The sequence below is a fragment of the Falco cherrug genome, chromosome 6, assembly GCF_023634085.1.
Source record: "Falco cherrug isolate bFalChe1 chromosome 6, bFalChe1.pri, whole genome shotgun sequence".
Lineage (NCBI taxonomy): Eukaryota > Metazoa > Chordata > Aves > Falconiformes > Falconidae > Falco > Falco cherrug.
Window position 1 is genome coordinate 72,009,380 of NC_073702.1, and position 19,370 is coordinate 72,028,749.

General features: G+C 41.6%; 1 protein-coding gene across 28 annotated transcripts in view; it reads right to left on the reverse strand.

The window, feature by feature from the left end:
- Positions 1-19,370, reverse strand: part of HMBOX1 (homeobox containing 1) — a 126,141-nt gene that overhangs the window by 74,368 nt on the left and 32,403 nt on the right. For 25 of the 28 annotated variants that reach the window (XM_055713330.1, XM_055713321.1, XM_055713318.1 and 22 more), the window contains one exon: positions 4,757-4,840. In XM_055713330.1, coding sequence (XP_055569305.1) covers positions 4,757-4,779 — 23 coding nt within the window. In that variant the 5' untranslated portion in view covers positions 4,780-4,840. Of the gene's footprint in view, positions 1-2,632; positions 2,749-3,483; positions 3,566-4,756; positions 4,841-19,370 lie in introns of all 28 variants that reach the window. The other 3 variants (XM_055713314.1, XM_055713316.1, XM_055713315.1) reach the window with 2 other exon arrangements.

Here is a 19,370-nt window from a genome sequence, read left to right on the forward strand (position 1 = left end):
TCGATCTTACAAGGCAAAAATACAATATAAATGCCAATTATTGTCATAATCCAAGCCTTACAAAAGGGACTGACCTCTGACTAAGCACAGGGCTGGGAGCCAGATGCTTCTGAATTCTACTCAAGGCACAGACTAATTCACACTGACACCTTATACATCTAACCCTAACCTTCCCTACTTCTAAAATACGGGTTTCCTACTATTGTTGCAATTCTACAGAACCAAGGCAGGAATTCAGACTCTGAGGCTGGATTCAAGGGCAGAACGAGGCATCAGAAGGGCCAACAGAGCAAAAAGCTGTAGTGGCAGCTGAGTGCTGAACCAGGGCCCAAAGCCCAAACCTGTGCCAAGAGCAAAGGAGGAGCTCTCACATTCAGGAGTCGAAGACTAAACTTCGGATATATAAGCTCTGCAACAGGATCAGGGCAGGGCAGGATTTGTGTACTTGAGTTACACAACTAAGCAAATCTCACTGACACGCTGAAAGACTAGCTTTAGCCCACCTGAAGAAACAGTCATTTTGGCAATAAAACTGAGACACGGGCCTAACCTACACACCAGACTGGCAAGTCACACATTTTCAGCTGTCAAGATTACAGGGGTAGGTATACTGCTGTCTTTTGCCTTCTCCAGTTCACTTCAGAATTTGAACAATCCTTTATTAAAATCCAGACAGAATCTCAGAATTCTCCTCTATTAATTCTGCTTGCTGGAGTATCTAAGTACCTGAGACACATCTTTCTGTAGAATATCCCTGCAAGGCAGGGAAGTAAAACTATGCTAATTTTTGAGACCAAGAGCTCACATAAAGGGGCTGGCCTTCAGGCAAGCCAAAATTACTTGTTCAAAATCACACAGGCACTCTGCCAGAAGGCAGCCCAAGCACCTGGCCAAGCTTTGAGTGTTTTCTTACTGCTCATACAACCATCCTACAGGGTCAATCTATAGCATCAGACATAACCAGGTGTAGGACAACTTTCAAGTAATGCCATCACCAGGATTTCCACCACCTCTCTTCTACACGTAAAGAAAAAGAGACATTCTGAAGTATTTCAGGCACCTTTGTTACTGCTGGTGATAGATCCTGAGGGAGAATGATCAACTGAATTTCTTAAAATTTGTTACTTCAGAAAACAAATCCAAACCCAGCAAAAATCCTAAACTTACCTATCCCTAATTTACTGCTTAACTACAAAGCATTTTTTGTTTTATTTTTTCACTAGAAAACAGTTTGCAAGTATAGTTTTACTGGCACACAGTCTCAGTGGAGACAGACATTATACTTGGAGAACAACTTGGAAATAGATAACAGCATCTGCTTGAAGAATACAAATCATAACGGCAAAAATATGGGCTTTTGGCCACAGTTGCTTCCATATTAGAGTTTTATTTTATTTAAAACCATTTCAAAAAGAAACACACATCCTAATAAATGCTCTTAAAGCAACAAACATCTCTTTGTGCAGCCCAGACCTGACCTAGGGAAATTTCTTCTTGCATGACATAGAGGAGCCCCACTCCGTATTATCAGAGCATGTCCAAATATTTCTGTGTCCTGCTCAGAGCAAGAGAACACCTATAGATGCAAGAGGCTGCAGATGCATGAGAGAGGGTGAACCTACCTATGCCCTGCTCTTCTGCCTTTCTGCAGAGCTCCAGGACTTGGTGGAAGTCTCCACAGAGCAGTTCACTAAGCCAGCAGGAAAATCTATCAACCAACAACCCATCGACAGCTAGTTTCTACCTGGGTTAGTGAGTTGAATCGGCTTGGAAGTCTCTCATGATTGCTATTACCCACTCAACAGATGGGGACAAGCCAATCAGGCCAAACACAGAGGCAGGCAAAAGAGGCACAAATACCACAAGATTTCTTTTAGGTCCCTTTCAGAGTGGCTTAGCTGCCAGTGAAATCATGAGTTAACTCAGCTGGTTTATCTTACAGTAAAACTTTAAAAAAATTTTTTTTTTAAAAAAAAAAAGGGCTCAGGCGAGACATTGTTTCAATTAAGGAAGCTTAAAATATCCACTGAACATTCATTCTTACAGCCACCAACTATTTACATGATACCTTGTCACCGAAGACATAAAGAGCAAATTAGCCAAGTCCTCTCACCCACGTTTAATTAACGTGTTTCCCATCACATTTCAAGGAAGCTGGACAGTTAACATAGCTCAGCCCTGTTGTGACTTCCTAAGCCACTGTAACTCCACTGTCTGTTCTTCAGTGTGTGGTGATTTTAGTATTGTTCACACTCTCGTTCCTTTCTTTCTGTTGTTTTTCCTACATGATGACAAGGCTTCAGTCTAGTCCTTTTTCATCTGCATTACTCACACCGATTTTCTGTCCACTCAGCAGGCTTTTACTCACTTCCAAGACAGCTCTGTCATTGCTGGCCGTTAGATTCATAAGCACCAGCCTGATAATGCAGGTAAACTTTAAGTGACTATGTTGAAACTGTCTAGTTCTACCAGAAATCATATTTTGAGAGATAGTTTGAAACAAGCAACACAAACACTGACGGTCATATCTCACTATTAACACATATTAATTAATCAATTCTGCTGTGAGTATATGAAGTACAAGTAATTACTCCCATTATATTTATGGAGAAGTCAATAGAGATATACTTGCATTTGCTACAGAAGGACTTTGTTTCAGATAAATGACTAATTCTTGTGAGACCAAAATGAAGAGTCTTGTGTTCACACCATGCCCCAAATTCCTCTTGAGTATTGACTCTCTTCCAACTGTGGATAAAAATTAGGTAGGTGAAATGATAATTGCAGCCAGCTGTCTGCTTTGCTTTTCTGACGGAGACTGCTGCCCCACAGCAGGAGCAAACAAACTACTCTCTGAACACCGTAGTTTCAAAACTGTCAAATTTTAATCTTATTCAGTATTCTAAAACTTTTTTTTAAAAAAGGGCCTCTCTTCTTTCCCCTTCTAAAACCATGATGCCCGCTTATCCTTTTAAAAAAGATATCTATGGTTTAATCTAGAAACTTTATACCTAAATGGATCATCTTGGCCCATTTCCTCTAATTTAATCTCCTCCAAATAGGTTCGTTCACCACAGCTTTCACTCAGTCAAAAATATTTACCTATACTTACACTGCATTCTCAACGACCACATTAACTGCACATATAGTGGAATAAATTGAAAGAGCTGCTACTTCTCTGATGGAGGGTGGCAGCTGATTAACAGGACACATCAATGTGCCACAATGATTCCAGAAAGCAACAGAACACCACGATATCTGACTAAAACTGCACAGGGGCAAAATATGACTGAAATCTAGCTAAAGCACAGGAAATTGGAAACTCTAACTCACAGTTTGGAAATTTGTGTTAAAAGTCTGATTCAAAGTAAAAGCTGACAGACTGTACTTGCGCTCACACAAAGCACAGAAAGAGCTCTAACATTACTCTGCAGATTTTGAATTACCAGTATAATAAAGATGCACAGGGCAACATGGCCTTACCTCCAGATTTCTTCCCTGCTGTGAACTAGATCTTTACATTTTCAAGTGGTGATTTTAATACTGAAATCCAACATATTTCCAGCTAAAAGAAAGAAGAGGAGGTGGCTCAGGGGACTGGCAACGAAGTAGGAAACCACTAGTTTTGAATAGAAGACTAAGCCACCAGAAATTTTAACTAATTAATGGTCGCATCAAGAAATCTTTTTGAAATATATTGGTAGTTTAGTTTCTAACACAAAACCTCTGGCAGTCGTTACTTTTTGTGGTGACACCCTCTACAGAAGTCTGTGACTGCACTGCCACTTGCACTATGAATGTTCATGTGCTGGGTGAGTAATCTTCATCCTTGAAATAATCCACCTGGGAAAATCTGACTGCATTCATAGCAGCCTAGTGTCTTGCTACCTATTCTGTAGGCAGGATTTCTCTTTCCTACTCATCAGGCTGACAGAAGGTACAATCAGAAGTGAAGAGGTCGAAGTATCTCAAGAATCTGATTGCCAGTGGACAAGCATTTGGTCATGCCTATATAAAAGAGGTGTGGGGAACAGTGATAGAGGACTGGCCAGCGAGAGCGATGGATGACAGCACAGTACAGGTCAAGCCTTTCCTCTCAGCCTGACAAGCTTCAAACTTAGAATTCATTTGCTTATTACTTGAAGAAACAGCATGGATATCAATTACATTGAAGATCCATGACAGAAGCCATTTAAAAGAAGAAAGTGATAGGCTCAAATTCAAGGATGAGGTTTAGACAACTTCAGTTAGTACTGGATTCAAGATACAGCAGTGGTGGCTTGGACCTACACATCTAACTCTAATGTTAATGTTAGGTGCCCTAGGTTTTCTGCCTTTGATATAGAAAACTATATTAATGGTATACTCATCCCCTTTCACCAAGTCTGCAGCAGTGCTAAATTTTCTTGCACAGCTCTGGTACCCCTCTAGTATGTTCAGTAGATGTATGGAGATCTCTCTTTTAATGCTACCTTTTCTTTGCTCAAGTCTAAGTTTCTAAGAACTGCATGATTTTCCTTCTCTTTCAGTAGAAGTAAAGGTAGAAAAAACGTATCAGCCAGATCAAGTGAGAAATTACATGCTACTGTTCCCTGGTTTAATTGCCTAGCAATTCACCAAACCAGTGAAACTCTCCAATTTAGCCAACTGCTGATACTCATTGTAACGATTTCTCTGCTCTTTTTAGCCGAATTAATAGAAGAAAACCTACTAAATAACTCATTAGTTTTTGTGGGGGTTTTTAGCTCATACTTACACTACTGGAAAAGTTCTGAGCATACTTTACATGGGGATGGGACGTTATAAAGCCTCTTGAGGGTCTTCAGTGTTATTCACCATTCTGTAAGACACAATGGAAAGATAAAAGAATGTTAAAGATTTCTGCGAAAGACAAACACAATCTGACTTCCTTGTTACCCGACTTACAATTATACAACAAGCTTACAGAGGGCAATTTCACAGCAGTTTCAGCAGGCAGTAGCACCAAATCACTTGTCATTAAAAAACCAACAAAACCCAAAGACAGGTGCCTTCAGAATCCTTCTCAATCACCCAATCCATCCCTCTGCTAAAAGGCAGTAGAATGTATACCAATCACTAAATATAGCCATGGTTAAGAAAAATGTTCCCTGGAACCACTGAATTTTCTTACATCATCTTTCAATTTATTCTTATTTTTAAATGGCTCATTAAAGCCTCACCCTCTTTCTTCCCTTGGCCTTCAGTGAGAGCTTTGACATAGTTTGCAATGGACCCACAGACTTAATGTCTGGCAAACATTCTTTTACACCCAAACACCTTACGAAATTATAACGACTCAAGTTATTAATGGATACTTCACAGATGTAACAGAGGCCAAGCAGCTGAGTATTCTCAGCTTGTGTACACACACAGGTTAAAAACTGGAAATGTCCAACCATCTTACTCTGGATAACCTGTAAGCAATCCAGACCCACATATAATCAAAGACATGTACTTCAACGCACATTGTAGATTCCTAAGGAGAAAGTTGATGTCTGGTAGTGTAATCAGTCCAGAGACAAAAATTTAAATCACAATTGATTTCTTTTGGCCACAAGTAAATTAATCTATGCAATCATTTAGCCTTATGACAGTTACCTACCCTTTTAACTCACAAAAGCTATTAAAAGGATTATTTGGCTAACATCCGCGAAGAGCTTAGAAGACAGGTACAATGTTCTGAAAAGGAATGACCTAATAGAATTTTCTTTAGCTATCACTGCTGATGTCTTTCTCCACAAACTAACATGGACTGAAAGTGCTTGAAAAGTCAAACTATTAACTAACAGGAAAGAGAAAGGCGGGATATTATACCCAGGCAGATGCAGAAAGAACTAGAAAGAATATTTGCACTTCAGGCTGTGGGCATATGGGAGCTGGAATATAAAACAAGTGGGTAGAGTAGCACAGGGATTTGCATGAGATAATTTACTCTGCTCCATAAAGAGATGTCTGTAATATTAACAGCCAAGCCTTGTGGACAGACGCATCTTGGCTCCTTCTCAGTAGTTAGGAGTGGTACAGACACAATGGCACGATACACCTGCTGGAGATTTTGGGGAAAAACTACATGTATTTCAGACGGAGTCCACACACAGACTATGCCATTGTTTATGTGGCTTTTTTCTTTCTTTCCTTTATAAAAAAACCTGAGGAACTCTCAGGGAAAAAGGCTGGGCTGAATGAGTTTTTCCCAAAGCCTTCCCACGAGGTTTAAGCCTGTCCCCACATGACTGCTCCTACCCAGATGTAGCAAAGGAAAGTGCTGAGTGTTTAGTGGGGGCAATGGTTGACAGCTGGCTGCTGCCATTTCCAAAACAATTTATTTGGCCCATATCTAGGTCTCGAGTTGCCTTCTTCCTCTCCAGGAAAGGAGGTCGCCAAGAGCAAGGTCATAGACAAGATGAGTGGTCCCAGCAGACTGTCACAGTTCAGGTACTGTGGCCTGGGAGAGAAACTGTGACACTGAAGTACTGATGGATGGAAAAAACCAACACACAGGTCCCTCACAGTCAGCCACCCCAAACCTTTTAAAGATGGTTCTACACCAAAAACACTTCTCTGTTAAACTGCATTTAAAACATACTCCCTGAAGCAATCACAAAAACCATGAGATCATTCTGTTGACTTATTGCCAAATTTTGAGTTTAATACTGAGAGCTGTTTTGTTTTCCAAAGGGGAAAAAAATTGGACTTAAATATATACAAACTTTCTGAAGGTCAGAGAGGCTAATGATGGAGAACTGGATTCCAGAGAAATATCTGCATCCAGGGTGAGGAGTGTGGAAGAAGCAAAGAACAAAACCCACAAAGGAAAGAGAAGATCACCTTCTGTCATCATGAAACGTGGCATTAAAACTGGAACACAAGGAGATGAGATAGAGAGCCAAAGAAAAGGCTGCAGTAACTCAAGTGTGAGATGACAAAGGCAGGACAATGATATCAGTGATACTAATGGAAGAGAAAAAAATATGGTACAGCCCTCAGATGTTATAAATGAAGAGCTATTAAGGATCTAGACCAAATCTGGATGTGAACAGAGGAGGAAGAAGGAACTTATCCAAGAGACTTCAGATCTGTGAGTGCAGACAGAGGACAATAGCATTTTGGCAGAAATAAACAGGAAAGAGTTCATGAGAAAACAAGAGAATATCTCTATTTTTGCTATGTTAAATGTTGAGGTGGCAGCATTACAGTCTGAACGCAATCGCAAACTGCCACAGACGGAGCCAAGCAGTAAGGCAGGTCAGGGAATCCTCAGGTCTGCCTTGGTAGCTGGACTTGTGAAAGTAAATGCAGTTACACAGAAAGAGAGGAAGCTAGCGCTTCCTACATCTGATGCCAGAACAGAATGGCTGCTATTGAAAAGGGTTACAAATAGTCTTTGACTCAACATTGGTCTAAAGTTCAGTGGCACAGAAATACCTTCCCTGCCCCCCTACACATGTAAAGATTGCTTAAATGGTTTTGTAATTTAAGGGCCTATCAGATGGGAAAACACCAACCCCTCACCTATAATTTTATTTAAAAAAATATTAAACCCAAACCAACATAGCTTCATTCACAAACAAATCATGATTTCTGAAATCATGAATCAATATCCCTCTTTCCCTCAGTCTCCCTTTAAGCATAAAAGGAAGCACCAAACCAGATTTGATCACCGCATCAAAGGCAGGTGTCACCACTATCTATAGTTGATATGCACGTAAGAACTCACAAACCTTTGCCCTTTTCGTATTATTCATTAAATAAATTATCTGCTAACACACAGAAAACACTACCAGCTCCCCTTCCTATTTCTGGTACAGACAATAAAAAACATTCAATGTTAATATGGAAACCATGGCCACAGTTGTAGGATCAGATGTAATGAACAATCTTGTCCCCAGCTTAAGTTGCTATAAAGGCAGCTTAAATTTACAATGGATGAGTCTTCATGGCAATCTGTTTTTCAGATATTAAAAATCTCATTTTCTCAGTGCCAAGGACAAGTGGAAGTGTGAAGCACTGGAGTATCAACTCTGCATTTGTCTCATTTGACATGAAATCATTCTCATTTTAGTCTAGATTTTAAATACTTTCTTGGGATCCACTTCAGTTTTCTTCATTTCTCACTGTATGCAATTAAATGTTTTGAAGTATGGTTTGCTCTGATCCACAATGCCTTGCAGAAGCAAGGAGGAAGTCACTTAGTAAAGATGAGGCTGATATCACTTATTTGGAAGAGAAATTAGTTTCCCCTTTTAATTTCTGAGCGAGTCAGATAATAAAAAAATAATGCCATCACTTTCTATTTCACTAATACCTTCCTTAGTAAATTCTTAAAAAGGGCTTTACAAATAATAAATTAAAAGCTTTTGTCCTTGGGGAAGAGAAAATCACCATTTTGTCAAAAGCAAAACATGATCAGAGGGGCTCAGTTCTTGGCTTAAAGCCATGCAGGGTAGTATCAGTGCTGAACATGGTATCTGCCTGAGGACATAGGCCCCACTACTACAATAGGACTATTACAGTACGGGCTATTGAAATGCAGAAGTTTCAGCTTCCTGATAAATCTCATGCATTGCATGGTGAAGAAATTCAGCCCTGAGAATTAAGTTCTACCACTGCTGAATTCCCAAAGGCAGATTCCCAATCCCATGCGAAATTACAAACCAATATGCCCCTAGAAGTAACAAAAAAATGTTGAAATTTAGGTCTTTTATTTAATGAACAGCTTAAGGTCCGCAGGAATTGTCAGGTCTTCTGGCTGGACTCTGTGCATGTGTGTGCGCATGTGTGCATACCCACATTTCTATAAACATGGACTGTCACATTTCATCAGTTTCACCTTCTCTACACCGAGGCCAGCATGAAGTACAACAAACAACATGACTTAACTGATGTGTGGAAGACATCTTGCCTCAAAACAGCAAGAGACCAAGGACCCATCCATTCTAGTTCATTCCAGTGGTTAATCACTCTCTTCATTACAAATTTGTATTTCATTTCTACTTTGAATGTGTCTGGCTTCAGACTCCAGCCAGTAGCTCCTGTTATGCCTTCCTTTGCCAGCCTGGAGCCTTAATTCTTTGGAGATGCTAAGATGGGCTATTGTTTACCCAGTGCTTTTAAAACTCCAGGTACTGCATTTGTATCAAAACTTAAATTCATCTGGGTACATGCACAAAAGTAGGACTAGTGTCCAAAATACTAAAGCTAATCTAGGACTCCCTAGCCCATTTTCCCAAAATAGGCCTATTAGAAAAAAAAAAAAAAAAAAAAAATAAAAATACACTGCCATATGACTTGAGGATGTGTTACACTTGTGCCCTGGAAAGCAAGATTAAGAACCTTCTCTAAGAACTGCCACCTCCTGAGCACACGCTGGCTTAGTGACGTGCAGCATCCAGTTTCATGCAGTCACTGTACTGCAAAGCAAAGAGAAGACTTGTTTCATTAAGTCTCCAGGCTCCAAGTTATTTAAATATCACTACTTTAAGTCAGTGCATTGATCTATACCTTGAGCACAGCCTCATGCAGACCCCTCAAGAAGGTGTGCAACAATCTGTCGTCAAGACTCACTGTCTAACAAGCAACACAGTCACTGCGTTTGCTGAAGCTCCTGCATTACCATGAACTGGCGTTTGCAAGGACCACGTTGGCTGAGTTGCAAAGTAACAAGGCATGGATTCCTATGGCAGAGGTCTTATCTTCAGGGACAGGTGTAACCTTCTAATCACAGAATCATGGAACAGTTGAGGTTGGAAGGGACCTCTGGAGGTCCTCCTGTTCAGCCCCCCTGCTCAAGCAGGGCCACCCAGCACCAGCTGCCCAGGACCATGCCAAGATGGCTTTGGAGTATCTCCAAGGCTTTAAACTCCACCACTTCTCTGGGCAACCTGCACTAGCGCATCAAAGGGAGCAAAAGAGCATAGTTTTTGCAAACACAAATATTCTTAAGAAACTGATCAGAAGTTACCTCCAACCAATGTTGTGTTCAGTCTTACTCTGACCGCATTGGTTTACTACACCATTTTCAGTACAACCAAGGAGAAAGCCACATTTTGGGATTGTGGTGAGGTAATACAGTAGCATCTTGTCAAGCTTACAGCATAAGTTTTTGATGGGATCCTCTTCCTCAGAACTTTTAACTGAAGAGAAACCATCAACAGAAGCCTTCCCCCCCCTTCAGGAAGCATATACCTCAATTTTAGGATAAAGCCGGAATTGGTAAACTTAAAAGAGCAAGCACATCATTGCTTCCACAACATGCCCTGCAATAGGTCTCCACTGAACAAGCAGCCAAGGACTGCAGTTAAAACTGTTTCACTCTTCTCTCTCCAACCCCAAGCAAAATAAACCTCCTTACCCAAATTTAGTGGAATTGCCTGGAGTACAAGCCAGAGGCCAGGCCGTATATTGAAGCAGACTAGCAATGGGCCCTCTCCACAGAAAGCTTGAGGTCACAAAAACATGAAGCTTCCCAAAATCATCCAAGGCTTCCAGAAAAGCAGAAAAGTTCATCTGTATTTCACTGGAAAGGAACCCAAGTCACCCTAGAAATCCCAGAAATACATAAAAGGCAATACAGTCTCGGTAAAAGGACATAACTTAGTATTGCTTTGCCCTTAATGGCAGCTGGAAAATGAAATGCTGTCATCAAGATACATCTGCAGACACATTTCAGCCAAGAGCCCTGGGGTTATATTTTCATTATTGCTTCCAAATGAGCTTCCGGTCTTAACGTACCAAGCACCTATGCTATTGTATCTCCTGAATTTCAGTATGTTGTCCCCTCCAATCATGTCTAAAAACTTGCCTGGAACCAAAGGCCAGCCCTGAATTAGCTTTTCTAGCTAAAATTACAAGTGAATCTTGACAGCAGAAGACTGACAGTAAGGCACATGAACTCAAGGCTAATAGTGATAGCTAACGGCTGCTACGAAGACTACTTCCTTAATGATCAAATAGGTTATCTTAATCCAATTACATCAGTTTGAGCACTGAAATGGATGAAGTGAGATGGTTGTTCACAGGTGAGAGAGAATTTAAGGAGATGGTGACTTTCAGTTGAGTGGTTCTGTTCAAAATGTTTGACACTGCATTGCAACAGAGCAGAAGCTATCACAAAATTAGGAACTGCATGTTAGACGACAACAGACAAGAGAAGAGAGCTGAAGGAGTAGTCCACTGCCAGCTAACTCCTACAGAGCTACAATGGGCAAGACATAGCCTAAAGTAGAATGAAGATTCAAAGCACTGACATGCCAACAGTAGGGATTATACCTTGAACTCTGTGGGTATGTACACCATAAGGCATATGCGTTCATCTGGACAAAACTGCAGATGGGAGATTGCCAAGTCCTTGAGTCCAAGCCTGGGCCAAACATACAATAAATAGAAGGCTCATTCAAAAAAGATCCCAATTAACATTAATTACCTTGACAGTTTTCTGCTAGGAATTCAGTGACACAGTTGCACCGGATATGCCAACTGAAATGAGTTTCTGTATTGCCAATCATAATGTCTGCATACTGTGAGTATACCTCCACTGCAGAATACTGTTAGATGTGAGCATCTCTGCTTACTGTGTCTATTCAGGCAGGCTCAGGTGCAATCCATACCTGTGTGGTTACAACCGTAATAATGCTGCAGTTAAATTTCTCACCAACTGGAACTGCTGAAATTAATTACCATGCAGTATGCTGTGGAAGAACTCGACCTCCTGAAGTGCCCAAAGGTTGCACTAGTCTAGCTAGCACCAAGTATTGCTTTTGGCACAGAGGAATTACTTCATAGAATCAGAGAATGGTTTGGGTGGGAAGAGACCTTAAAGACCACCCAGTCCCAACCCCCTGCCACAGGCAGGGACCCCTGCCCCCAGCCCAGGCTGCCCCCAGCCCCGTCCAGCCTGGCCTTGAGCACTGCCAGGGATGGGGCACCCACAGCTGCTCTGGGCAGCCTGGGCCAGCGCCTCGCCGCCCTCACAGGGAAGAATTTCTTCCTCATCTCTCATCTCCATCTCCCCACTCTCATGTAAAGCCATTCCCCCGTGTCCCATCGCCACCTGCCCTTGCCCAAAGCCCCTCCCCAGCTTTCTTGCCGGCCCCTTTAGGCACTGGCAGGTGCTCTAAGGTCTCCCCGCAGCCTCCTCTTCTCCAGGCTGAACAACCCCAGCTCTCTCAGCCTGTCCTCACAGGAGAGGTGCTCCAGCCCTCTGATCATCTTCATGGCCTCCTCTGGACTACCTACCCTGTTCGACTGCAATTTGGATGTGACAGGATGCAGACCAAGCACGCTATGCCCAACAGTGCACACTAGGAACGAGAAAGAAGCTATTGCTATCATGGCTTCCAGGCCTCAGTGGTAAGCTCATTTACATTGGAGAACAACCTGACAGAGTTGCCCTGCATACAACACATGACAAGAGATACCCAACTGAAGGAAAACCAGCAACAGCAGCACATGCACAGCATCCTGCAGGTCCAAGATGGTCAGCAGTGCCTTCCAAACAGCCATCCAGGACATAAAACTTTTATAAACTAATCTAAGGCTGCTAGTAACAGGATATGCAAAGGTAAGAAAACATACTAGTTTTCCCAGTGTCCAGAGAACAACTAACCAAGGCTACCAGAATCAGTGCTTACAGAGCTTGGCTTTTGATCTTGCAGCTGTACAGGTTTACAAGTTGGACTTAAAGTTAACTATAGTTTTAAAGATGGACCTTCCCCTTTGGCTGTCAATTCCACTCAGACCTGCAGCCTGCTTGCTCCAAGAATACAGAAATGTCCACTAGGAAGACTAATGTTCAGTTGCTGTGTAGGTCATAGCTGGTGACAGGCAAGTTCAAAAGCACAAGTACTGGAGGCACTGCAAAACGTACAACAGCCTCAAGAAAACAGAGCATTCACCTAACCGGACTGGCAGAGACTTCATCTATGACTCTTCAGGGGACACCTACACACCTTAGCAGATGCCACCAAACCTTCTTTAGCAGAATTCCAGAAACTGTACTTGGCATCAGGTCACTTGACAGAGGGAGAGTAATTGTGAGACAGGGGTACCACAAACCCTTGGCAGGCACAGAAAATGCTACTACATGATCTCATGTGAATACGAAGATGCCCAATGCAAGATGCATGCATATTTAGCTGAAGCAAGCTGAAGAACCTATGTCCAGTTGCTAGCCTAAGAAAATAAATCAGAAGTGTATTTATCTGCCATCACTAGTACCAGGAACAAGCACAGAAGAGAAATAAGTAATACCCTACGACTCTTTATTTTTGCATTGCTGTATGGCACAAAAAAGTATTAAGAAGAATGTGGTATCACTTGACAATAGCAAATGCACAGCATAAAATTTAAGTATTATCTTTTTCAAAACGGGTTTTGGATTTAAGATCGTCATCCCTTTTTCCCAAACAGTAATCTCCTAACACGCTGTACAAACAGTAAACTTGTTAGGAACTATACAGAACATTAAATGGTGTTCTGAAATGCTCTGTGAGCTCTCAGTTACTTGTAATAAAATAAGTGTGCAACCCTTTTCCATCCTCAAACAAGACTGCATTAAATTGTACCATAAAAGGAGACCGTGAGCATGGCAGCCTGGCTAATGTCTGCCCTTTGCCTTACAATTGAAGGTAGGTTTGATGATCAGTCATAGGGCACCCAGGGCACCCATCTGTTGTTCACTTCAGAATGTGATTAGTTATCAGAGAATCCGCATGTTTGCCAGCGGTGCTGGAACTGGGTTGGGATCTGGCAGATGTGTCCTCACTAGAGCAGCAGATCAAACAAGTCTCCTTGTCCCTCTTCATGCCCTTGTCAACTGGTCGTGATTAAAATATTGATCTATGGCTCTACCCTCCTTTTCTGCTTTCCCCTCTTCTTCCTCTCCGATGACCCAGGCTTTCATCAGGTCCACCTCTAAAGGTATTACCCACATCAAGCAAATAGTCCAGTCCAGTCCAAGTTTTCTTTTTCACATGCTTTGCCAGAAAGCCTGTGGGGCTCCTTCACCCCTGCAGAGGTACATGGTTCAGCAGATGCAACGGAAGGAGGACAAGCTTTTTTGTCCAAGGTAAAGCTGTACTCTGGCAATTCTATTCTCAAGACTCTACATATCTTATTTCTACCCACTGACTAGTTTAGAAGGGACAAAGATGACTTCAGTCAGCAGACTGGCAGTGATGAAAGTGTTCTGGTTGCAGTGGTGTTATGAAAATAAATTTAAAAAAAAAGGGGGAGGGAGCAATGTGCTTTCATAATTTAAGGGTTTGAGGCACTTCATTATTGGATAGCACCCTTGAAAAAGAGCAGTATCTGTCCATGAAAAGGACATTTGTTTGTTGCCTGAATAGCATATGAAGTAAGAGTAAGAATATGAAGCACAGAGTAAGAGATCAGTAAACTATAGGTCTTACTGCTAGAAGTATACCCTGTACAGAAACCTCATACACTCTTTTACGCTTCTGTCCAAATAAATAAATAGAAAAATAAAATATTCCTAAGCACCTATTAGAAGCAGCAGTAACATTCAAGCAACCATCAACTGGATACTGAAGCAGCACATCCTAAAAGCAAGCACCGTTACTTCCCCTATCTGTCCCTTTACCCTAGACAGCACACCCAAACGGAGATCACCTGCCAACTAGATATTCTTGCAAAGGCCTTCTCCCGCTTAACATATTAACAGGGATTTATAGGAGTGACTGTCTGGAATACTGCTTAACAATGTTAATAGTAGAGTTCCAAGAAATCGGTAATTTGGCAATTACAAATACAGCAATACATGCTGAAATACGTGCTCATGCTTGCTAAACCGGTAATCCAAGTTTTCTTTTAGCCCTCCTCATAGTAAGTGGTTTAAATTTAGTAGGAATGATTCACTTGGTGCAGGTTTGCTCACTCTAATTTTTTTTTTTTTTTTTTTGTCATTTGGAATCCATCTTGGATGACATCTAACAGGAAGACTGGAGGAGGGAAGCAGAATCTGGCTTTCTAAAAGCCAGTCCACTAAACATAGTGTCTTCTATAATTTTGTCGCAACTTTACTATCTCTATAACTTGGCAATTTCCTCCTGCAATAACCAGCAGATATGGCGCAGACACATACCCAACCAGTATTCTAGAGATAATTACCCTCTAACCTGGGTCCAGGCTAAAAAAGGGACATTCCCTGTGGTCTGAAGACATACCCCATCCCCAAATGCTCTGCTCCAGCATTATGACCCAACTGCAGGAACTTTGCTTTGCATGAGCCAGCCTTGGAGGCAAGGGGTACATACCCATTTGTGTGTTTTGCTTAAAAAAACCCCAAAACACACATACCCCTACTTTGAGGCTTTGATTATGGAAGCCTCCAATTCTGTTCGTCTCGTAACTTGGGGGGCTTCTCCCAGAACTCGTGATCTTTGCTGCAGACACGGAGGAATTAGCCCAAGTTTAGGCAAGCTGCATTGCCAACCGAGCAGCACACAAGAAGGACAGGGCTGTTCAGCCTCTGTGCTCTGCCCACCGCTTAAGAAGAGCGGGTGTCAGTGGCAGAAAGCCCTGACCACAGATGCAGAACTCTGGCAGGTGGCTTTTGACGCATGGAAGGTGACAGGGAAGGAGGTAGGCAGAAGAGCAGATGACAGCTTTGGGACAGCACTGTAGGACTGTTACGACAAAACTTTGCTAAATATATCTGCAGTGCAAAGTAGGTGGGTCAGAATATACCTCCAAGAGAAATCCGTATTTGGAAGCATAGCCCAAGTGGCAAGCTATATGTTCAAAGTAGGTATAAGCACAAGCATAAGGGCTTTTAGCAAGAACACCTGAAGGTTTTGGAGTTTCCCTTCCCTCCTCACACTTATATATTCAGACAAAAGCAAAAAGCAAGTCTGCTATGTAAAATAAGTCTTTAGCATGCAGGCCAGAAAAATTAACAGATGCACAGAGAGGTGAACTGACCTCCAGTCTCAAATGAAATTATTTGGGAAGCTTGGAACCAAATTGAGATGCTGAGCTACTGGCCTGTGTCATCTCACCTGTGACTGGGCTGAGACTCAGCAACTCATTCCACTTGTGACAAACCTGCTGAACTGCAAACGGTGAGCCAGTTATTCCCTGAACACACAGTACTCTCAGAGCTATAAAGCAGAATACGAATTCTTATGTCATGAATCCAGTAAGATGAGAACAAGAAGTAAAAAATAGAGAAGCTTTATTATGGAGAATTCTGAAAAACTGATGAATTTTGTTGGGCTGTGACAAAGTTCTGCTGAATTCTCCTAGAATAGGAAATCCAGATTCAGCTGTAGGAACTTATTGTAAGTGTTGATAAAAGCCAAAATTGCAGAACATTTGGAAATGCATAATTTAGTAGAGGACATCCAGTACAGATTCATAAAAGGAAGGTCATGCCTTACAAATCTGCTGAAATCCTTTTTATTATACGACCAAATCGTTAGGTTAGACAAGAGTGAAACAGTGGACATAAGTTATCAGGATCTCAGGAAAGCATTTGATTTTGTACCACTCAGACTGATTTACAAAGTCATAAAGCATTGTGCAGGGAAAAGGAATTGAAATGGATTAAAGAACATTTTAGGGGTAGGAACAAAAGCCACAGTGAGCAGAAGGAGTCTGAAACAAGGGAGATGTAAAGGTCAGTCTGCTACTAAATGCACAAAAATGGGCTCCAAGAAGGATAAATCCAGCTCAGCTACCATTTTAGAGGCAAGAATACCTGAATTTGGTGACAGAACTGCAGAAGAATATTACTAGTCGTTGGTAAAGCAGCATGAAGTCAGGTGCAGAAATATGGGACAAGTCAGGCTCAGCATTTGACAAAAGGACAGGAGAGATACTGCACCAACCTGTGGGATTCACTTGTACTAGAGCTGATGTGTGAAAGGACCTTCTGGCTGGGAATCTGAATTCATTTTAAAGAAGATTCAATAGTTTTATGGTCATTTATAAAATCTGCAGCTATGCATGTTGTGGTAATGATATGGGTAATTAAATCTCAAGCTTCTGGGAATTAAGCTGATAGCCTGAAAGGGTCAAGAAGAAAACTCCTCCTGTACTTAAATCAGAGGAATAGCTTTGCAAGCTGGATAGGTGCATTAACTGTCCAGGGCTGACCACTACTTGACGCACAATCCTACATCAGATGGAACTCTAGAGTGATCCGGCTTCAACGCTCCACAAAAATTACCAGGATTTCATGTAGGGCACACCAACAGAAGCCGTCTTTTTGGACTTGCATGAAACTAGTTTGGTTAGCTCCTCTTAGAAAATTTTACACAGACAAAAAGTACTTCCACTTTTTCTGAGACTTTCAGTGGGTTGTTGGCAGTACCTTTTCCTGAAAACTGCCAATTATTCTCATCGCTGGTAGGCTGGAGATGGGGTCTGTTGCTTGATTACGATGCAAGAAGTTTTTAATCCTTGTATTTTCTTTCCCGAAAGAGTGCAAAATCTTTACAACATCCTCATGAACTGGGGTAAAATTCTCCACAGAAAACTGAGCCTCAGCAACATGCTACTTGGCTCAAGGTCACCTGTGATAAAGATGAGAACAGAACGTGGATCTTCTGATTCCAACTCCTGTGCCCTGAATACTAGGCCATAGTGCTGCTACCACCACCTGTGGGGACAGCCTTTCAATTTCTAAGGCTGTCAAAACCCAGCAGCTTTTATGAGCACTAAAAATCACTTTAAATAAACTTCAGTTAAAAAAAAAAAGTTACCGGAGAACAGGTGGACTCCTGTGACACTAGAATTCTTCAATGCACAAAGAATCTTTCATCTCACTGTTCTACACGGCACCTTTAAATATTCTTCTACATAAAGGCATGATATGCAAGAGCAAAAGAATAACTGAGAAACAGTAATCCCGAACAGATCAACTGTGCTTTATCTACACAGATTCTGCTTTCATAAAAGCACAGAGGAAGGGGGGGGGGGGGGGGGGGGGGGGAAGAAAAGTACATTCTTATTGTTTTCTGAAGCTTAAAATAACCACAAAGTGAGAAAAATCAAAGCTGTTCCATAGAACAACTAGGAAAAAGTCTCACCAAGCATCTGAGAAAGACAGTAAATGGCAGAATATGGAATTAAAGAGTGCTATGGTCACCATGCTTAGATCCTAAATTTGGTCTACTCTGAAACCAGTGTGGTTTGAATGGGAAGCATCTGCTAGAATGTATGTGCCCCATATATAATTATAGCTGTCATTGGCAGCAAAGGCTACAGTTATGGCTACCATTACATACTCCATTTTCACTTGCTAACTTCTCTGAAAACTTTCTTTTTTCAACTGTACTCCAATTGAATGCCCGCAATTTCTGCAGGAAACTTGCTAACTGTGAGAGACACAGAAGGCAAAGGGATGGAAAGGACTTGTACTAATCATCCATACTGAAGACAGGCAGAGTTGCCACCAATTTAGATTGATCATGGAGTTTTTCTACTTCCAGAAACAAGCAGAAAATACATTATCTACTACAGCTGGTTTTGAACCAAACAACATTTGTGCTTAGCTTTAACACAGGGTCCAGTCTGGTGCTAGGGGAAGCAGCAGGAAAGTGGCTGGCTGAAACGACAGCTAAAAAGACATTAATTTATTCCTTGTATTCAGACATTCCATATTTTTCAAAGCGTTGAGCTGTTCTGTAACATCTATGGGCTGCTGAGCTATTTCCCCTTGCTCCCAAAATTAACCAGTGCCACACCCAGGGTTTGTATGAACCCTTTTTTCCTCAACCTGTATTATCTGCCAGACTGACAATCTACAGAAAGCTCTGAAAAACCCACAAGCTTCCCCCTAACCAAAAAGCTTCCTAGTCACAATGCAGCTTATTTTCTAAAAACCCCTTTGCACAAGCATTTTCCTGGAGCTGTTTTCCTGAGCTGAGCCCTCTACCCTTTCATGCAGTCAAGCAGTCTTAAGGTACCTACTTGCTCCTGTCCAAATGGGTCAGGTCCCTACCAGCTCAAACAGCAGTTCAAAAGAGATCGTCTCAGAGCAAGGTTGACTTGCCTTCAAAGCTGCAGACCACTCTGTTGTACAGTGATAACACAATGAACAGAAACCATCTGAAGAATTATTCCAGCCCTGACTTTCATCATTTCTAGACGTGTCTTTCTGTTACTGTCTCCATGCTACACCCTGTATTTCAAAGATCAGGGAAGATTCTTTGTAATTCACCATTCTGACTTCCAGAGGGTTTTTTATATTTATGTAATTATATACACACACACATTTTATTTTAAACCCAAATAAACAATACAGAGTCCAATAAACTTATTATATTCAGTCCCACCACTCAAAAAAAAAAAAAAAAAAAAAAGGAGAAGCAGCTGTTGGAGAGAAA